The sequence below is a fragment of the Onychostoma macrolepis genome, chromosome 23 (assembly GCF_012432095.1).
Source record: "Onychostoma macrolepis isolate SWU-2019 chromosome 23, ASM1243209v1, whole genome shotgun sequence".
Lineage (NCBI taxonomy): Eukaryota > Metazoa > Chordata > Actinopteri > Cypriniformes > Cyprinidae > Onychostoma > Onychostoma macrolepis.
In genome coordinates, this window is record NC_081177.1 from 17,718,393 (window position 1) to 17,738,401 (window position 20,009).

Consider the following 20,009-nt stretch of genomic DNA (forward strand, 5'->3'; position numbering starts at 1 on the left):
TTTAGCAATACAAAATTTTGGAGATGAGCCATACTAAAAAAAAATGTGTGTGTGTGTATATATATTCCATTCAATCAATATTCTGATTATGTTATTTACTCACCCTCCACTTGTTCCAAACCTGTATGAGTTTCTCTCATTGGTTGAGCAGAAAATAAGATATTTTGAAGAATGTTGGTAAGTAAATGGCAGAATTTTCATTTTTGGATGAACTACCCCTTTAAGACTGTGTTCATTTCCATTCTGATTTCAGCTTTATTTTTGGTGTTTCCATTCTTAGGTTTTAGTTTTTCTTTTACAATGTTTCATTAAATTATAACAGACAGGCAACTGAAATCTATATGTGGTCACAACTAGCATACCATTTTTTACAGTTATCCATGATTTTACAGGTATCAACATGTTATTTTTAACATGTGTACCAAAGTCATTAGCATTTCATTTCTATATACTTTCTGTTATAGTAGGACAGAATTCACTTTGTCCCATCAGTGCCCCTCTTTTTTCACTCATCAGCTTTAGGATTAACAGGACATGTTTGGACCCGCAGCTCTAGAGTCAATCATTAAACACACATGCACACATCACTTCTGAGCCAACACATACTACCCCACAGTCCCTGGACAGCAGAGGCAACTGTCAGAAGGGATGGGACTGTATTTGCCCTCATTCCTAAGAGGAATCAGGTGCTTTCTGTCACCTGGGTTACAGGATCTCCATGGATGTCACAGCCAACCTGCGCAGCCTGAACTGAGTGGCACGGCCCCGCTGAGATCTGTGCCAATCTGAACTGGAGTCAGTCAGCTGGATCATGTCACTCCCAGTCTTTCTAATAGTACAGGAAGAAAGTCACAGATGAATACCAGATCAATTCAGGTAAGAATATATGCCTATGTTTGCTGTATTTGCACTTTTCCTGCTAAAATTATGGGTTATGCCATGAATTCTTCTGCATCTGGATTTTTACAAAAGAGGGCAGGTGGATGTACTGAGTATTTGTTTTCTTTTGTCTGGAGTAAAATCCTCTCTCTGCTCGCTGTTGTACTGGCAAAACTCCTTTAGAATGACGAAACACAACATGATGTTGGAAAATAAACTGATCGAGGATGACTGCCATCTAAAATGCAAGCAATACCTCATCAGGTGTGTTTTTTTTGGCTAATGGTGGGCCTTCATTTGATTTAGAAATTGAAGGAACACAGTTTCAGATGATTTATCTGTCTTTCAGTTTGTTTGGGGAATCAACCGCAGAGTATTTCCTCAGCCCTTCCTCTTGTTCAAAGGAAATACCCTCTTGGTTTTCACAGCTAAAAGACGACATGAAAGGTATTTTTTTCATTTGTACAGGTGGATGACTATGTGTGAAATAAATTTTTGGCGTATATTTACTGGTTTAGAACAAAAACATATTTACTTTGCAAAAGGTCAGTAAGATTTTTTTTATGTGTTTGAAAGAAGTCTCTTATCATCATCATCAAGGCTATGTTTATTTGTCATAATAAATTATGTCTAGATGTTGAAAATACAGTAAAATGAGTAATATTGTGAAATATTATTACAAATTAAAATGTTTTCTATTTTTATACATTTGAACAAAAGTTAACATTTTATGGCACATGATTCTTCAGAAATGTCTTTACCGACAGTTTTGTTCAATTTTACACATCCTTGCTGAATAAAAGTATTAATTTCTTGCAATAAAAAAAAAAAAAAATCTTACTGACTCCAAACTTTTGAAGTGTACATAGAAACATGCATCATGTACAGTGGGGTAATAAAACATCTGATTTTGTATGTTTGCCCACTGACAAAGAAATGATCAGTCTATAATTTTATTGGTAGGTTTATTTGAACAGTGAGAGACAGAATAACAACAGAAAAATCCAGAAAAACGCATTTCAAAAAAGTTATAAATTGATTTGCATTTTAATGAGTCAAATAAGTATTTGATCCCCTATCAATCAGCAAGATTTCTGGCTCCCAGGTGTCTTTTATACAGGTAAGGAGCTGAGACTAGGAGCACTCTCTTAAAGGGAGTAATCTCAGTTTGTTACCTGTATAAAAGACACCTGTCCACAGAAGCAATCAATCAATCAGATTCCAAACTCTTCACCATGGCCAAGACCAAAGAGCTGTCCAAGGATGTCAGGGACAAGATTGTAGACCTACACAAGGCTGGAATGGGCTACAAAACCATCGCCAAGCAGCTTGGTGAGAAGATGACATTATTCGCAAATGGAAGAAACACAAAATAACTGTCAATCTCCCTCGGTCTGGGGCTCCATGCAAGATCTCACCTCGTGAAGTTTCAATGATCATGAGAATGGTGAGGAATCAGCCCAGAACTACACGGGAGGATCTCAAGGCAGCTGGGACCATAGTCACCAAGAAAACAATTGGTAACACACTACACCGTGAAGGACTGAAATCCTGCAGCGCCCGCAAGGTCACCTGCTCAAGAAAGCACATGTACAGCCCATCTGAAGTTTGCCAATGATTCAGAGGAGAACTGGGTGAAAGTTTTGTGGTCAGATGAGACCAAAATCCAGCTCTTTGGCATCAACTCAACTCGCCGTGTTTGGAGGAGGAGGAATGCAGCCTATGTCCCGAAGAACACCATCCCCACCGTCAAACATGGAGGTGGAAACATTATGCTTTGAGGGTGTTTTTCTGCTAAGGGGACAGGACAACTGCACCGCATCAAAAGGACGATGGACGGGGCCATGTACCATCAGGGCCAGGGCATTGAAGCCAGCCAGGGCATTGAAAATGGGTCGTGGATGGGTATCCCAGCATCACTGTAACCCAAAACACACGCCAAGGCAACAAAGGAGTGGCTCAAGAAGAAGCACATTAAGGTCCTGGAGTGGCCTAGCCAGTCTCCAGACCTTAATCCCACAGAATATCTGTGGAGGGATCTGAAGGTTCGAGTTGCCAAACGTCAGCCTCGAAACCTTAATGACTTGGAGAGGATCTGCACAGAGGAGTGGGACAAAATCCCTCCTGAGATGTGTGCAAACCTGGTGACCAACTACAAGAAACGTCTGACCTCTGTGAATGCCAACAAGGGTTTTGCCACCAAGTACTAAGTCATGTTTTGCGAAGGGGTCAAATACTTATTTCACTCATTAACATGCAAATCAATTTATAACTTTTTCGAAATGCGTTTTTCTGGATTTTTTGTTGCTATTCTGTCTCTCACTGTTCAAATAAACCTACCATTAAAATTATAGACTGATCATTTCTTTGTCAGTGGGCAAACGTACAAAATCAGCAGGGGATCAAATAATTTTTCCCCACTGTATGTGGAAAAAGTTTTAGCATTTGTAAAAACTGAAAACAAAGGAATCAGAGAAAAGTTGTGTGAAATGAATAAGAACTATTTAAGATATTTAAGTGTCTGTTATTAGATCACACAAGTGCCATTTCCTTATGGGATGCTATGAGACAACGCTCTACACAGATACTGCAAGAATCAAACAAAGAGCCCTCGATGGTGAATACTAATGAGGTCCATTTACATCCAACTCAGTCAACTCTGAAAACCAAAATTAATTTTTTATGATGAGACAATCAGCAATGAAACACTTTGCTCTTCTTCTACAGATTGTGAGAAGGGTGACAGACTGGAAGACACTCAAGAAACAGGATCATCTGATGCACCTATCAGGAGTAAAATACATGTTCCGCTGTGCTAAGCGTAACCAGGCCATCTCTGCCCTCCTTCTAAAACATAACCCTCTTTTTAACTATGGGATAAATAATGGACTGAACTGATCTTGTCCATATAGCAGAATCAACCAAAATGAGTACATGGAGAGGTGAAACAGCAACAGAAGGGGACTGTGGAAATCAGGGATGTCTCAGATCAGCGAAACATTTAGGACACAGGAAAACTAACATAAGTACACATTTTTTCCAGCACTTGTATTGTTCTGTTGCCCCATTTAAGACTTGCACAGGCTTGAGAAATGAGTCAGTTAAAGTGGTGCACTGTGATAGGCATTTGTACTTGCCATTCAATACCATCAGGAGGCAGCAGATTGTAAATTTGGCCTGTAGTCTCACTACTGAAATAATTCTTATTTTCTAGGTCAGTAGTTTTCTGTTTTTTTTTTTTTGCTCAAGGATCCAGATTGTACTAACCCAACACAATATTAAAAAATAAATTGTCATCTGTGCCATATTTTCTTTTGTGTATGTAGCTTTGTTTTTTCCTTGTGAATCTATCACACACACAACCCACCAGTAAATTATTATAATAGCAATAAGGGCTGAATACACAATTTTATCTCAGCCAGTCAAGTATATCTTCAAAAAGCCCTAAATTTGTATTGCTTGAATCCTAAGTATGCATACATTAATGGCTTTATCAACTCTTCACAGAAGCATTAGTTAATCATTTTTCATCACATCTGATCTAAGATGTAGCCTAGGTGAATGTCTCTTGCATGTAATGCATTATAATGACAAACTAAATGAGTTTCATATCAAATGAGAAGGTTTTCAATGAGCACAGAGTGGAAAGCTCCGCTTTTATAACTGAGGCCAAAAGTGATGTGCCAAATCAGATTTGTGAAATACAATCACATAGACTTAATCTACAGCACAAAAACATGATTATTAAAATAAACTATGAGATTAATGTATAAATCATTTTTAAAGCGACAGTCACTGTGCAAAAGAGATACCCGTTACAGGTGAGAAATCACGTTAAGAGGAGGCAGTGCCTCCAGGTCACTGAGATTGGCTGATCACGCTGTCAAGCACAAAACCAGTCATAAGCAGCACGGGTATTTTTGTAGCAATAGCCAACAATACATCGTATGGGTCAAAATTATCGATTTTCTTTTATGCCAAAAGTCATACTAAGTAAAGATATTTTGAAAATTTCCTTCAGTAAATATATCAAAACTTAATTTTTGGTTAGTAATATGCATTGCTAAGGACTTCATTTGGACGACTTTAAAGACTATTTTCTCAATATTTTGATATTTTTGCACCCTCAGATTCCAGATTTTCAAATAGTTGTATCTCACCCAAATAGTGTCTTATTCTAACAAACCATACATAATGGAAAGCTTATTTATTCAGCTTTAAGATGATGTATACATCTCAATTTATTTATTTATTTATTTTTAAATAACCGTTATGACTGATTTTGTGGTCAGGGTCATATGTCAAATCTATTGCAAACAAGCCTGGATGCCTTAAGCTTGTGAAAATTGATGGACCAATTACAAATGAAACAACTCACTCAATTGGCCATTATCACTTTTGGTCATTTACGAACTGAAAAGAACTTGAAATGATATAAAACATGAAATGATTAAAGAGTGGTCCGGGTTTTAGCAAATAAATAGGCTACGTCGTTTAATTTAAGCGGACGGTTCATCTCAGTACCTGCCATAGAGTTGCAGGATTTAGTACATTTTGTAAAAACGCACAAACTAGACAAGACTTTAAGTGGTGCAGTTTAGCTGTAAGACACAAATATCGTTTTCTTGTTGATTATTAGTGTATCTGGAAGCCGTTTAAGTTTTAAATAAAACTAAGCAATTGACTACAAAGCGACAAACGCAGACGATACTTTGCCTCCTTATTTAAGAAACTCACACGCCACTCTCAAGTTACAGACATATACAGGGCATATACTTTCTCAAATCTGGTCATTTGGTGACTATTTAAAAACACAAGCCATGACGTCGCCATACAAACACACTTACCTGTTTATAATACAGTGCGAGAAGGAAAAACCGCGTGGACTCCTCCTTCACAAGTGAACTGTGCATGTGAACAGGTGAACGCGCAGCTCGTGAGAGGAGCGCGGCCGCTTATGAGAGTCAACTCACAGGTAAGAGTTAAATCTCGGCTGTCTAACTTTGTACTTTGGTTCATTTACTTGCACTTTTATTGGTTGTGATCTTATTTTAAAAGGATTAACGGTCGCAATTTAGTAAGTAGCGACTTTGGAAACTGGGCTGCCATGAACTTCTTATTTCAAGTGCAATGCTGCACATTTTCTGTTGTTCCTTTGGTTTTACTAATACAATTATGTTGTGTGAGAGATGGAACTAGTGTTTACCATACCGACTGATTAGTTGTTATAAAAGACACTGAGGGTCGTAATATTTTTCATCTTTCTATGCCTGAAGTGCGCAAACTCGTTATGAAAACGCTTTCCCTTGGATTGAAAAAAGCAAACTCCGATAGATAAAGAGTGGCAAATCATTTGTCATGTGGGACTGTGGATGGAGATCTGTCATCAGGATCAGTTTAATTACAGTGGCAATAAAAAATAAAACGACCAGACCTTCGTGTTCTCTTGACATTTTCAAAAACACATTGCATAAAGATGCAATAAAAATACATTAAACTTTTAAATTAAAGTATGTGTACTTTAGCTACACTCATAAATTACAATATACTAACTATAAAGCATTTAATCATAAATATCTGGTGTCTCTGAGACCCCAAACATAAGTAATGCATTTGCATGTAAGCAGTGAAATTACTTTTTTTATTGGTTGTCATAAGATTTAAAATAACAAAACATTAAGTATGTAATTGATTATATTAAATTGGCCTTGGAGTCTCAAACACTGAACAGAATGTTAGGGTTAAACTGTGAACTGAATTCTGTCCTTGCACTATTGAGATAAGTGTGTATTCTTCAGCTTATCACATTCAGAGACCTTCCATGTTCCCAAACATTTCCTCCACACTTTCTTCTGAATGCAAGAACAGCTCAATGGAGATGAGATAGCTATCATCATTTGCTCATCCTCATGTCATTTGATTCTTCTGTGGAACATAGAAAAAGATGTTTTGAGAAATGTCTGCGTTTTTTTTTTTTTTTTTTGTCATTATATTGGAGGTCAGTGGACACCAAAACAGTTTTGTTACCACAACTTATCAAAATTTCTTCTTTTGTATTCTGCAAGTTTGGAAATTATGACAGAATTAACATATTTATTTCATTTTTAACTTTCCTAGTGTTCTATTCAGTCTTTTTACAGAATGTGCTTGTCATGTGTCATCTGACAGCTGTCATCTGCTTGTGAAGTCTGCGGTATAATTGGAGTTAATGAGTGTGATGTCACATAATGATGTCAACAATGTGATTCTTTCGTAATCATTCTTAATGTTTAGAAACTACTGAGACTGACAGTTGTTTTGTCCAGTCACATCAGCATGGCATTGACCCTGAAGTGGTTTGGTCTGTAACAATAAAGACTGATTGTTTACACGCTCCTATTCCCAGCGATCTGAATGCTTTTCCTCTGTTGCAGCACACTTTGTAGAAGTGTTTCACATTGCTTTTGTCAGAGTCATCAAAAAGGTGATTACAGAATTGCTTGGACAGACAAATAGTTTGTTGAATTAATGCCTTAATCTATATAAACATACATGTTTTAATGAATCTTAAGGTGTGTAAGCTGACAGTCACACACAGGGCAACTTGAGGCACAGCTAGAGTCATAAAGCATGGGAAATGATCTGTTTTTCTGAGTATAGCTTTAATCGGCTCTCTTTTGACCTTTAGCCTCATTGCTGTGTGTGACAGTGAAGTTTAAAGAGTTCCACGAGTCTTAAACCTCTAAGAGGGCTTCAGGTTCTTCAGCCCTTGTTAGCTATTAGATGTTGGATACTACATCAGTTGATCAATGAATGAATGTGAACGTTAATGGATAGTTTCTCCAGGTTTTATAGACCTAGTTGACCTACTAGACTGCAATCCCACCTGCAAATCTTCCTTCCAAAACACAGATACTCTTGAGATTAGTTTAAACCCGTGTTTTGGAAATGCTAGATTACGTCTGAAGCCTCTGCAATAATTACTCACAGCTGCAGGAAAAGCTGTCAAAATATATTCTATGTATCTGTGTCTCATGATAGCTCCGCTGGCCATTCATTCTCTCTGGAGCCTTATTTAAAATGTCAGTCCTGTGATTGTTGGGATTTTCGGGTTTTTGAAGCAGCACATGAGCAGTCTCATCAGTCAGATGATGTATTCTTCACTGTCAGACATGATTTAATGATGATGGAATTTGAAATTCCGCATGCATGTAAAACATAAGAATTGGAAAATATATGCAGAACCTAAAGAATAGTAGGCCTATTTTCTGACCATAGTCAGAAAGATTAATTTCTGATTATTGTAAATCAATGAGATCTTTATAACAGCAGTCTAGTTATGCATATAAATGCATATAAATATCACTTGTCACTTTATATCTCACAATAATATGCATTAGTAAGATGATATTTAAAATACTTTTAAATAGTTTGGGTCAAAAATATAGTTTAAAGCCATACAAGGATGGTTGAGAGATCCTTAATAATAAACAATAAATAAGCGATCCTTAAAAGCCAAATGTATCACATTTGATACTCGCATTCACGATTAAAAAAATAAAAATAAATGTTTGGATAATCAAATAAATCTAATAGTCCAGTATAGTTCACCTTAAAATATTACTAATGATGTAAAAGTTATTCTTACATTTATATTTAAAGTCATAAAGCATTTCGCAGCAGAAAGACATTTTTAGAATTATGCTAGAAGGCCTTTTACCTGCTAAAAAGTATCAAATATCAGTCAGATGACAGAAAGCATGTAGAAGATTGTTTATAGCAAAGTTTTGATCATGTTTATAATTGAGAGGCCATAGACATTTGCATGTTCAATAGGATACATAGACTTTATAGGATTAACTGCAATTACGAATAATTAAATATTAACAAATTACAAGTTACAATTATAGAAATGTTAATATTGAGAATGGTGGGATTTCACTTGTATTGGTATCAACTACCCTAGTTTAAATCAGTGTGGAGACTGGAGAGTAATTCTGAGAGGAATGCAGGGAATTGTACAGTTCCGGAACATCACTCGTCACTCTACTGAACATTCTTGAATGACCCTCTCAGGAAGACCTGGTCTTCTTCTCAATCTTTCATTCTATGGAAGTTCAAAGGTGATCATCAAGTGCAACATGAGGAATTCTTTAAGATGTAATTGGTTCTTTGATCATGCACTACTGTGTCTCCTCAGGATTCTCCTCATCCTGCACGCACAAGGGGAAAGGAACATACTGCTATACTGTTACATGTAGGCATGGCTTTGTATACATTAGGGATATTAGTCGTCTGGAATTTCCATAATCCATTATTATTTAATGATCTATTAATGATCTATAATTATTTATTAACTGTTAACATGAACATAAAAAAACACGTACATACAGTACTTAAAGGGATAGTTCACCCAAAAATCGAAAAGTCATGAAAAGCTGCTTCTTCTTTGGCACATCTTAGATATTTTGCACAGCTGTCCAGTGTTTCCCTCTTACACTCAGCCAACACTGACGTCAATGTTGCGATCATATCAAACATCAAACCCTGTCAGTCTGATTGGTGATTCTTCATAAATCAGGGATCTGCAACCTTTCAGGTCATACACCAGGTAAAGTTGTAACTAAACTTCCAAAGATCAGCATGTTTTTTCATTGTAAGAGAAAGAGCAGCTTTTGCATTGTGTTTATGTGAAAATAAATATCCTGCGTTTCAAGCAAAAACAACTCTGTTTTCCTGACCACCCGTACAATCTCCAAATGTAACATTTTATTGGCCTAAATGACTCATTTTAGGCATTGAAATGTTACATTTGGTGATCATTCAGTTTATTAGCATAATAACATTCAATGACATTCAAGCATAATCAACCAAATTTTTAAGGAATTGATTGACTCTTGATTACCTTAAATGTGTTTTTGTTTGTGTTTAATGGAAAAGGGAAGTGTTAGGAAGTGCAATAGCTCTATGACCGAATCTGAAAGTAACCACAGGCTTTAAGTTTACTCTTGGCTACTGTTTGGTCTTACTCCGGAAAAGCCAGAGGGATGGAGCTCACGTGAGAGGACTCAGGTTGGTTAGAGATTAACCTTGGTGATAGATGGTCTTTAAACAAGCACAGAAGACAGAGCCTGACCTGAATTAAGATTTAATATCATTCTTACACCAAGTGATTATATATGTAACTGTATTAGATGCCTGTATATTTTCAAACAGCTAGACTTGGCAAGCGAAATGAAATGAAAAAAGCAGTCAAATCAGATCTATGATTTCTTGTCCCCTACACACAACAATGAGAGCATGCCTGTGTCTGCTAGTTTGATCGAGGCTGATTCTGAAGTCTCTTGCAGTCATGTAAACAGTATGTTCATGCTGGCTGTTGGAAGTTCTTCTGGATCCAGTTCAGCTGGATCTCATGAGGTTTAGATGTTACATTGTTAAACAGTTCTGTCAAATTAGCCAAGTAGTTACACTCAGTTTCAGTGTTTTCTTAGTAATTGATTAAGTTCTGTTGTCACTCCACCTCAGTTTTGTGTGGTTGGTTTATATGATGTCTCTATTTCCAGGAAATATTTTTCTGAAACCCACCAGTGACTGATAGACTGAGATATCAGAAGTATTGTATGTTATACCTGCCTTGTTCAGAGCAGATGTCTCACATTGGCTGAGGGCTTTTATCTGACAGAAGAGCCCTCAGCAGCATATATCTGTCTATACATTTTCTGATAAGGACTGAGAAGATGAGTCAAATACTTCAGTTCATTCAGGTAATGCTGGCTTTGAATCATTTACTTCACTACTAAGTGAGTGAGTGAGTGAATAAATTAACTCATTTTTCTTACGTTTCAATAAGTTACCAGTGATAACCATCATAACAAAGCAACTGTCTTAGGGAGTAGATGGTTTACCACATTTCACACCCATATGCACTTGTTCATGAGTCACTATCCGTATTGTGAGTATAAATTAGTAGTGTTTGTCTTCATGTGGTCAGGTTGGCCTTTGGAATGGCTGATGTTTGCAGATAAAGCTATTAAGCTACTGTCTTAACAGCTGTGTGTGCTGTGCATGAGTAAGATTCTGTCTCTGATATCCTGGCAGCCTATTGAACACTGAAGACCAACGTCAGTTTAGTCTCTTTATTAAGGGTGTAAGGAGTACTTTAATATGTTACACATTAATATTGATCTCTGTAATATTTCATCTTTGTTAGTTCTAATGTAAACGTATTGAACTCTGTTTAAACTCTGATTTAAATATGTTAACAAGATAACGCTATCTAGCTGACTGACAGGCAAAGTTTTGACAAAATTGATAGTCTTGAAGCATCAAACAAATCAGTTTTGCAAGGCATGCCATTGCTTTACAACAAAAGTGTGTTACAGAACTTTTTTATTATTATAATTTTTTATGGTCAGGCACAAGAAGAAAAAGAGATCTTATTTATCTCATCAAAAGTGAAAAAACAATTGCTAGCGGTTCAAATGGACCAGCAAAATTATTTATATTAAATAAATAAAAGTTTTTTGATTGAGTGAGTGATTGATTGATTTATTGATTGCATTTTTTATGTTGTTTGTTTTATTATATTTTTTGGTCCAAAATGACCAACAGAACAAATCTTTTTTGTTGAGTCCTCAGTGTGCACTTCAGTCTTAGATATGTTCAGTAAATAACTAATGCTATTGGTGATAAAATGAAAATGCTGATAGTGTTCAGGAATGTTCATCATGGATGACTGCATCAAAATAGGAAGTACATTTTAAGAAATACATAACTCCTCTAGGGAAATATTGTGTTTTTATGTTTCCTGGCACCAAAATCTTCAGATCAGCTCAGTATCTCTTTCAAGTTTTTCCTTCTGTTCAGAGTTGTATTGGAAGGGAAGAAGGTGTGTGTGGTCAGAGAAAGCCAAAGCATCACTGCCCTCCCCTCTGTACCCCTTAACCAGCTCAACGCTCCCTTAAAGAATGGTTCAGTGCATTCCGTCAGCCTGGAGACCGGCTCCCCCTTTCACACAGTGGCTTTCAGAGTGACAGCTGCATTTGAATAAGAATCGCTCTCCATTCACCCCATTGCTGCGCTGAAGGCGGGGGAACCGTTTTCCATCCACTCTGATTGGCTTAAGCAGGTCCTTCTGTTTTTGTCCGGAAAGGCCAGTTGTGCCTGTAAAGTTTTTTTTTTTTTTTGTGCTTAACTTTACACACTCACACTTTTTTTTTTACACACACAACCAGCCTCAGCCTTTTTGTCCCTCCAAGGGAGCTTTTCTGAGAAATCCCTGTCAAGAGGATATTTACCAACTTATGAGCTTGCGTGAGTACTATATGTTTCTTGTATTTTATATATAAGGATTTAGATAAAGAATCGGAGACTCTGCTGTGCTTTGGTTGGTCTGTTCAGATGCAGGTGATGTGTAGGTCATGCTGGTATTATCTGTTGCCTTGCCAGTTTTGGGTCTGTAAATCCTGTCTTCATCCTGTTATTCCCTTTATCTGTGTCTTTTGTCCTTCCTCTTTGATTTGACAGTCATGTTGTGCTCTTTATCTGGGAGGCATCATAATGTGCTATGATGGTCTAGATTTGATTTTAAGGACTGTGATTTTTCATTTAATGTCTTGTATGACAGTAAATTCTTTCATTTCTGAGTATGTAAGGAGTTTAAATGTTTTCACATTGTTTCATAATCAATTTTACAAAAAAAAAAAAAGTAAATTACTTCTGCACTTCTTATATCAGGCTTTAAGTTATTTTTGTGGCTCTGTGCTTTGGATGTATTTGCTGATACCAGTGAAACAATTTGTTCACTATAGTAGTTGAGTGAGTCTGAGAGGATTTTGTGGCAGTGAATTATGGAGTGGAATCTGTGTGGGAAACGGAGGCTGTTGTATTGTGTGGTGGAGCTGACCTGTCACTCCTCTCACCCGCACACTGAAGAGCCTGCAGCCAGGGGCCCGTCGCTCCTCTCTTCAGATCACACTCATGCTCCCACCAGACAAAAGCTGGCTTCACTCTCACCTTAAATGTGCAATATTGATTTGGTGAAATGCCTAGTTAAATTGCACTGCATGTTATATACTATAGTGCACTAATATATTTTTTAAGGTAATGTGTGAAAGTAATGTGCTAATTTAATTGTTTTTATTAGTTAGTTTATTTTCATGTAGATTTTTTACTATATTTGACAGGTGTGTGCTTAGCCTCAGTCAGTTCAGCATCACAAGTGACCATTACATTTTGAGCATATGTTTTTATAACTTAGATTGCTTTAATATATTAATACGTTTAATATTGATGATCAATGTTAATAATTAATTGCTGTTAATAATTAATTAGATGCTGTTGTTTTAAGTTCAGTTAATGTAAAAAGCAATTTAAAGAATTATGAATCATATAAAATGTCCTGTGAATGCACTATATGAATGACTTTAGCACCTGATACTACATTTTGGTTGTGAGCTGAGCCACTTTAATCTTTTACTTTTTTCTTATTTTTCTTTGCATTTCAGGCTCCTGGAAATCAGCTGCCCATGATTGTTTGATAGCCCATGGTGATGGCCAGATATTTCAGTGTTCTCCTTCTGGGTAAGTTGCATGTTAAATTGAACAGATTTCTGCATATACTAGAGTTTGGTGGTCATACCTTTACCTTCCAGATGTCAGATAAAAAGCTTAAGGTGGGATCATAAAATGACTGATGACAACACAGGCAATCCCATGTGATTATCAAAATCTGACTCTCCAGTGAGGTGAGCGGGGATAAACCTCTTAAACAAAGTGAAGTTCAAACGCACAGCCCCCCACCCAGGAGGTCTTTCACAGTAGCTCCCACGAGAGCCCTTTTCAACACAAAACAATCTAGACTTAAGCAAACGAAAACATAACCAACCCGTTACCCCTCTCTCTCCTATAGCATCAGTGCCTGGCCTTTCTCTCTCTCTGAAGAGAAGTAATCAGGGGCATTGTGTTTGCTTGTCCTTGTGTCCTTTGTGTTTCAAAATGAAAGGTATATGTATTATGGAGAGGAAACCGTACACCTGCGGCGAACTCTGCTAAACAAGACAAGGAAAAGTTCGATGTTTGCACAACACTGAGAGATCACAAATCTTTAATGACCACCCTAAACATCATGCAAACATACACATGAGAGTGAATTCCTAATTAGTTGTGCTGCTTTAGTGTTTAGTATTAGGTGCCGTTCACACAGAACGTTTTTGCATTCCATTCCACTGCACTGCATTTACTTTTTTCTATGTAAACAGGCAGATGCTTTTGAATTGTTTTACTGTCTTGCATGACATGCTGCTCTTAAAATAAGCATGGAGGCTTTTGCGTTTTTGTTTTCATTGCATTGTACTGCTACATGCTAGACATTTGTGTTTGAATGTTGTACTCACTTGCGCATTACACACCAGTTAACCGCTGAAGTTCTTCAGTTCTAAACGTTCTAAAACAAGCAACACTAAGTTAAAATTTTTCCTTTGATTTTTTTTTTTCATTGCACTGCCCTCCTTAGCTGGTCATGTGCTGGTCCTAAGCTGGTCAGGACCAGTTTAGGACCAGCACATGACCAGCATAAACCAGCTCAAACCAGCATCCATGCTTCAAAACCTACCTAACAGCATATGCTGTTTTTTCAACAGGGTTTCGCTGCACATTTTAAAAATGCAGCACTGAAATAAACAGTTAAACTTTTAACACCTCTATAGGCCTTGCATGGTTTAATTCACTGCCCTGCTTCTCATTTTTAAAGACAAAAACACATTCTGTTATGTTTTTCTAGGTAAATATGCACTAGACGGCATGTTTGACCATTGTGCTTGCATCTTTTGCAGCTGCTAACGAATGACACAGTGTTCTGAAAATGCGACCTACCAGTTAAAAATAGTTAAATATTTAAATGCATCTATAGACCTTGTGTTTTAATTTCACTGCCCTGGATCTCACGTTTTTAAACGCAAAAACAGTTCAAAAATGCTGAAGGAGTATCTATAAAGCTTCTGCAGTTCAGTGCTAAATGTACTGAAATAGTTCTGTGCTATAATTAACTTAAATTATTGGCATTCATTTAATGCAAACATGCTTCCTTTTAGGTTAATTAGACTCATATATACTGTAATTAGACTTATATAATTAGACTGATTATTCATTCATTGCTGTTTGCCTGCTGCACATTGCACCCCTGGGAACCAGGTGATAGATGTTTTAATAGTTAAGTGAGGTGCTTGAGTGCTTTTTAGCTCTAATTTGATGGGCTAACAGTTTTAACACATGCTTCTGACACGTAGACCTGGTGTTCATGCAGAGGATGCACATTTAAATCCAGTCTCTTTCACTCTCTAATATATGCATTGAATCAAAAGAGGGAGAAAAAACTGAACAAGAGGTAGAGAAGTGGAGAATAAGAGTGGGGAGCAGAATTTCATTAGCGAGGGTGCTTGACTGAGAATGGAATGAGAGCAGTGCTGAGGATGGCCATTAGTTTTGACATGTGAGGGAGAGGGGGATCAACACGCTTAGTTTGGCCCATTATTCGCATTGTAGCACAGCGCAATTATCAGTGCATTTATTATTTTATCAGGATCCTTAAATGCTCAATCATCAGTTATTTAGCTAAATGACTAAATGTATATTCCTTGTTGAAAGTACTTCACTTAAAAGATTAAATGACTTAGATTGGAATGGATGGAAAATGGAAAAACACTGCAATATTGGCACTGTTCCAAACCCTAGTGAGCTGCCTACCCAGATGGCATGTTTAGACATCATACTGTAGGTCCGCTCCCAATGTGAGGCTGTTCTGAACAGTAAAATTATGCTGCTATAGTTGGAGCCATAGCCATGTGAGCAGCACTCCAAAATATGGTGTGGCTGTGCCTTAGATGACCCAAAATTAAGTTTTGAGCTGCGTCCAAAATTTCATTCTGTCTGAGTAGGTGCTGAGCGAACGAACTTTGCAACTGTTAAAACAGGTATTCTATGTAGTCTGAATGTAATCTGGACTTGCTACATTTGTACTACATAAATACTATTTATTCAGACATACAACTCTTTTCACATACTGTTTTAGGCTAATATAGTGAAGTATGCACTTGAGGTCTTGAGTTCCTTTCCTGGTCTTTTGAATTGTAAGCATTAGCCAAGTCCTTCTCATGTTCTTTTCACCTGGAATATGTGTGATATGAAGATATTATCTGCATTTCTTTACCTTTTGACTCAGAAAGCTGTGTTAAAGGTTCAGCCAGAATTTAGAGCATGAGAAGAATGTTTTGGGAACGATTACAGTCTCAGGTGTGTGATTTCCATACGTGGCTTTTTAAAAGACATTTTAAGTAGTGGCTGGAAAGTGGGGATCAATGAAGGAGTGTTAAACAAGCCTCCAGTTGAGTCTTATTGTTTACCTGTGGAGTCTACTTAAAGGGATAGTTCACCCAAAAATGAAAATTCTGTCATTAAAGGGGTCCTATTATGCTCTTTTACAAAGTCTTGATTTTGTTTTGGGGGTGTACTAGAACATGCTCTCATGCTTGGTGGTTCGAAAAATGCATTATTTTCACATAATTTACATTATTACAATACCTTTCTCCCCATCCTGGCACAAAGGGCTCGATTAGTTCCAGGTTTGATGAAGGTTTTTGTTTTCGATTTGAATAATTTCCTTTTAAAGTAGTAATTCAAAGCTTTCTATAGATACTATATTTGTCAAGTCAGTGAGGCAGTGAGGCGCTGTGTTTCATTTTTTTAAGAAGCACTCTGCCTGCGCCTATAAATTTTTCTTTATTTTATAAAAGCATGTTTTGTTGATATTGTGAGTGCAGTGCACACAAATAAAAGTAGACCCTTTACAGTTCCGAACAATATAGCCTATTACTCTTAACTTTATGAGCAAAAATAACAGCATATTTTGAAATGTTTCCAATGCAGGTGATCGCTCTGGCGCCTCCATATCCTGTAAAGTGCACTTCAGCTTCCACTCTCGCCGCACAAATGACTGGATATGGTTCAGTGCACATTTATCTAGGTTAAGCGTTTAAACTAACATTGTGGAGCTGTTTTATAACTATAGATTTAATTTTATACAAGTCGTGATGATTTAAGAAGGCTAAATTTATCAAACATAGGCTATGATCTAGTTCACTGTCTGCCGCTGGCCGCTTGGTCGTTACTTTAAAAAACAAAAACTCATTTAACAAATAAAAATAAAAATGCTCCAAACGTTTTTCTAAATTAACTTAATAAAATAACGAAACAAAATACAATCACTTTGCCATTTCATACAAAACTGAACTATTTTAATAGCTGAAACAGTAGTATAAACTGTTTTGGGAGAAGGGGAAAAAAGACGGACTCGGGCCGAAAATTCTGATAAGCTGTCGGACACGGGCCGGGCTAGGGTATTTATACCATAGTCTCATAATTGAAGTGTAAATTCTGCAGATTATATCATTGTCCAGTACTGTACTGTCAGCAATTTAAGTGGGAACTGCTCCTCCTTTCAGCAAAAGCTTTTTGGCGAAACCAGCACTGTATTCCCTCATGGTGTGGAAGCTTTCCTCAGTAAAATGCGCAGCACACAGTACCAAATTGGGGTTATAATGCTCAGGAACAGAGTTAAAAATAAATTGCAACCACTGTTTCCTGACATCATCCGCTTTAGGGAGGAAAAAGACGTTTGGGCACGGGGGTGAGAAAACATGGTGAAAACTTGACAATACAGCAGCACTTCTTCATTGTTGTCGTTGTCTTGTATGAAGCATTCTAAGCATTCTAACCACGACCCTCATCACCCCCCAACCATTCAAATTTCCGTAGGTGGGATTTATTTGAATTCTAATGGGCCGCTTTGTGATATCACAACATCCGGAAAAAAAAGTCTGTAGTCCAAACGAGCCGTTCGTTAAAAACGAAATATCTCCCTTTGGAGTCGACTTTTAGATTTGTGACTTTGTAGATCTTTTTTATGTACAAACATACACCGTACACACTGACTAAAATTCAAAAAGTGAAAAAGCACAATAGGATCCCTTTAATTACTCACCCTCATGTCGTTCCAAACCTGTAATACCTTTAAGTTTCATCTTCGGGAACTCAAATTATGATATTTTTGATGAAATCCGAGAGCTTTCTGACCCTCTGTAGACAGCAATGTAATTACCACGTTCAAGGCCCTGAAAGTAAGGACATAATTAAAATAGTTTTGCGCTACTACATACGCAGATATCAACAGCTCAGCTGAGTTGTAGGCAGGGGCGTGGGAAGATGTTTTAGGTTGGGGGTACTGTTGGGGGTGTTGCGTTGCGATAGAGGCTATTTACACTGTGAAAATAGCAGTATTCTTTAGTTATATGCTAGTTACACAGTGCCAACAGCTTTAGATTCTATTTATTCTATGTTAATATAGCAGGATCCTGCTAATTACTTATTGCAAATATTGAATAAAAGGGTATGATTAATTGTGGCGAAAAACATTATTAGAGAAAAACATTACTTATTGCAAATAGTGGCAATTATCTGCACTTCTGCATTGTAATACATTATAAAATAGTATGCAATAACTTATTGAGTGTAATTTTTTAAGTTTATTTCAAATTATTAAATGGATGCCACCTTATTGGGACAAAAGCTCTCCATACATCTATCCTAATCCTACCCGATATTTTATGTTCAACTTTTTGATTATTTCCTTCATTTTTATTAAAAAATAAATGCTTTTCTGATGTGATCTGAAATTTAAAAAGGGAGAAAAAAAGTTAGCCAAAAGGCAGATTCGAACCCCTGTCAATCGTGTCAAAAGAACTGTAGCACGCGCTTTACCATCTGCACCACTGAACCTGACAATTGACAACCGTCTTTTGCAAATTTGACTGTCCCAATCATACGTTTGTGGGTGGAGTTAGTGTAAATAGCCTCTTCCAACAACATGGCTATTTGCACTTAAATAGACACTCCGATTTTTTTTTTTTTATATTCCCAACAATTAAGCAGTTGCCCACAGAAAAAAACAGGGGGTGCTGCAGCACCCTCAGCACCCCCACTTCCCACGCCCCTGGTTGTAGGTTGCCTGGTTGTGGCCACAAATGGGTTGAAATTTGTATGATGTGTTGATTGTGCGAGTAGGATGCATTTCATACAAGATCTGGCAACCTTGGGGTTTGGGCCATACAAATTACAGGAGTTTGCCAGGAGAAATAACAAAATGGGAGGGGGTGGTAGATGGGTGTGAAATATGGGAGACTCCTGAAAAACGGGAGTGTTGACAGGTATGGACCTAATATCATCATTATATCACAAAAAAAATTGGTGTAACAACCAATCACAGTTTTTTTTTTTTTTTGAGAATCACATTTTAATTTGTAATCTGGATGGCATGTCACAGGCCAGTATAAAAAGAACATGCTTATCCACTGCTTCCCAGGAATTCAAATGCTAATCATCACAGATAACATGGACTTGTGTTTTACAGTATTTTCTTGTGGCACATAATCAAATTGTGGGCTCTGTGCCGATTTTACTCTCTGTACTTGATGTAGGTCAGTGAGACTGTGTGTTAATGATTGTACAAGGAATATGATCAAGGTGTGTGAGCATGTTCCATTGTAATGGAATGTCTCTATGTGTCTTACAGCACGTGTACTTTGTGAACTCTGGCCTATTTTGGAATAAACTGCATATAGACTTCATCTATAGGTCTGCCAGGTTTAGGGTGCATTGCTTAAGCCTGCTTTATATCAGTTCGATCTGGATATAGGGGAATAATCTAGTTATGATCTGTCAAGTTTTCAATTGTGATTGTTTGATTTAAACAACAATAGCTGCCTTGCTTTGTCTGTACCTGCAGGTTCACTATCTGATTTTTTTCACATTCCATTTCAGGGTTTGAGAGTGTATTGTCTGTACTAGACCACCTTTTATTCCTGAAATACAATGCATAAGTCCACTTATTAATTTAGGCATCATATAATTATAATATACAGTATGGAAAATGCATATTCATATTGAGCACAAGTAAATATCTAATACTGACGAATAATTGTAAGTTAAAAAATCTCTAATATGGTCCAAAACTGAAACAGCACTAATTTGTCATGCATCCCTAGTCTTAAAGCTTGTATAAGTAATAAGCATAGTCAGATTGTTTGGAGACACATTAG

At 37.0% G+C, this 20,009-nt stretch overlaps 2 protein-coding genes across 5 annotated transcripts in view; both read left to right on the forward strand.

Annotated features, from left to right (window-relative positions):
- The first annotated feature begins 735 nt into the window (after positions 1-735).
- si:rp71-17i16.6 (uncharacterized protein LOC100148415 homolog) lies at positions 736-4,169 on the forward strand. 3 transcript variants are annotated; one of them, XM_058763276.1, is made up of 5 exons: positions 736-876; positions 1,063-1,143; positions 1,229-1,326; positions 3,411-3,511; positions 3,607-4,168. In XM_058763276.1, the coding sequence occupies exons 2-5, from the start codon at positions 1,064-1,066 to the stop codon at positions 3,775-3,777; spliced, it is 450 nt and encodes a 149-aa protein (XP_058619259.1). In that variant the 5' UTR covers positions 736-876; position 1,063; the 3' UTR covers positions 3,778-4,168. The 3 variants fall into 3 exon arrangements, with proteins under 3 accessions (XP_058619259.1, XP_058619260.1, XP_058619258.1); XM_058763277.1 differs by having other exon boundaries at positions 737-876; positions 1,017-1,143; positions 3,411-3,496; positions 3,607-4,169; XM_058763275.1 differs by having other exon boundaries at positions 737-876; positions 1,017-1,143.
- A 1,591-nt stretch (positions 4,170-5,760) lies between these two features.
- lamb2l (laminin, beta 2-like) overlaps positions 5,761-20,009 on the forward strand; it is a 43,186-nt gene continuing 28,937 nt past the window's right edge. The window contains exons 1-2 of one of the 2 annotated variants that reach the window (XM_058763270.1): positions 5,761-5,854; positions 13,368-13,443. In XM_058763270.1, the coding sequence (XP_058619253.1) occupies positions 13,407-13,443 (37 nt within the window). In that variant the 5' untranslated portion in view covers positions 5,761-5,854; positions 13,368-13,406. Of the gene's footprint in view, positions 5,855-12,091; positions 12,175-13,367; positions 13,444-20,009 lie in introns of those variants that run through there. The other variant, XM_058763271.1, reaches the window with a different exon arrangement.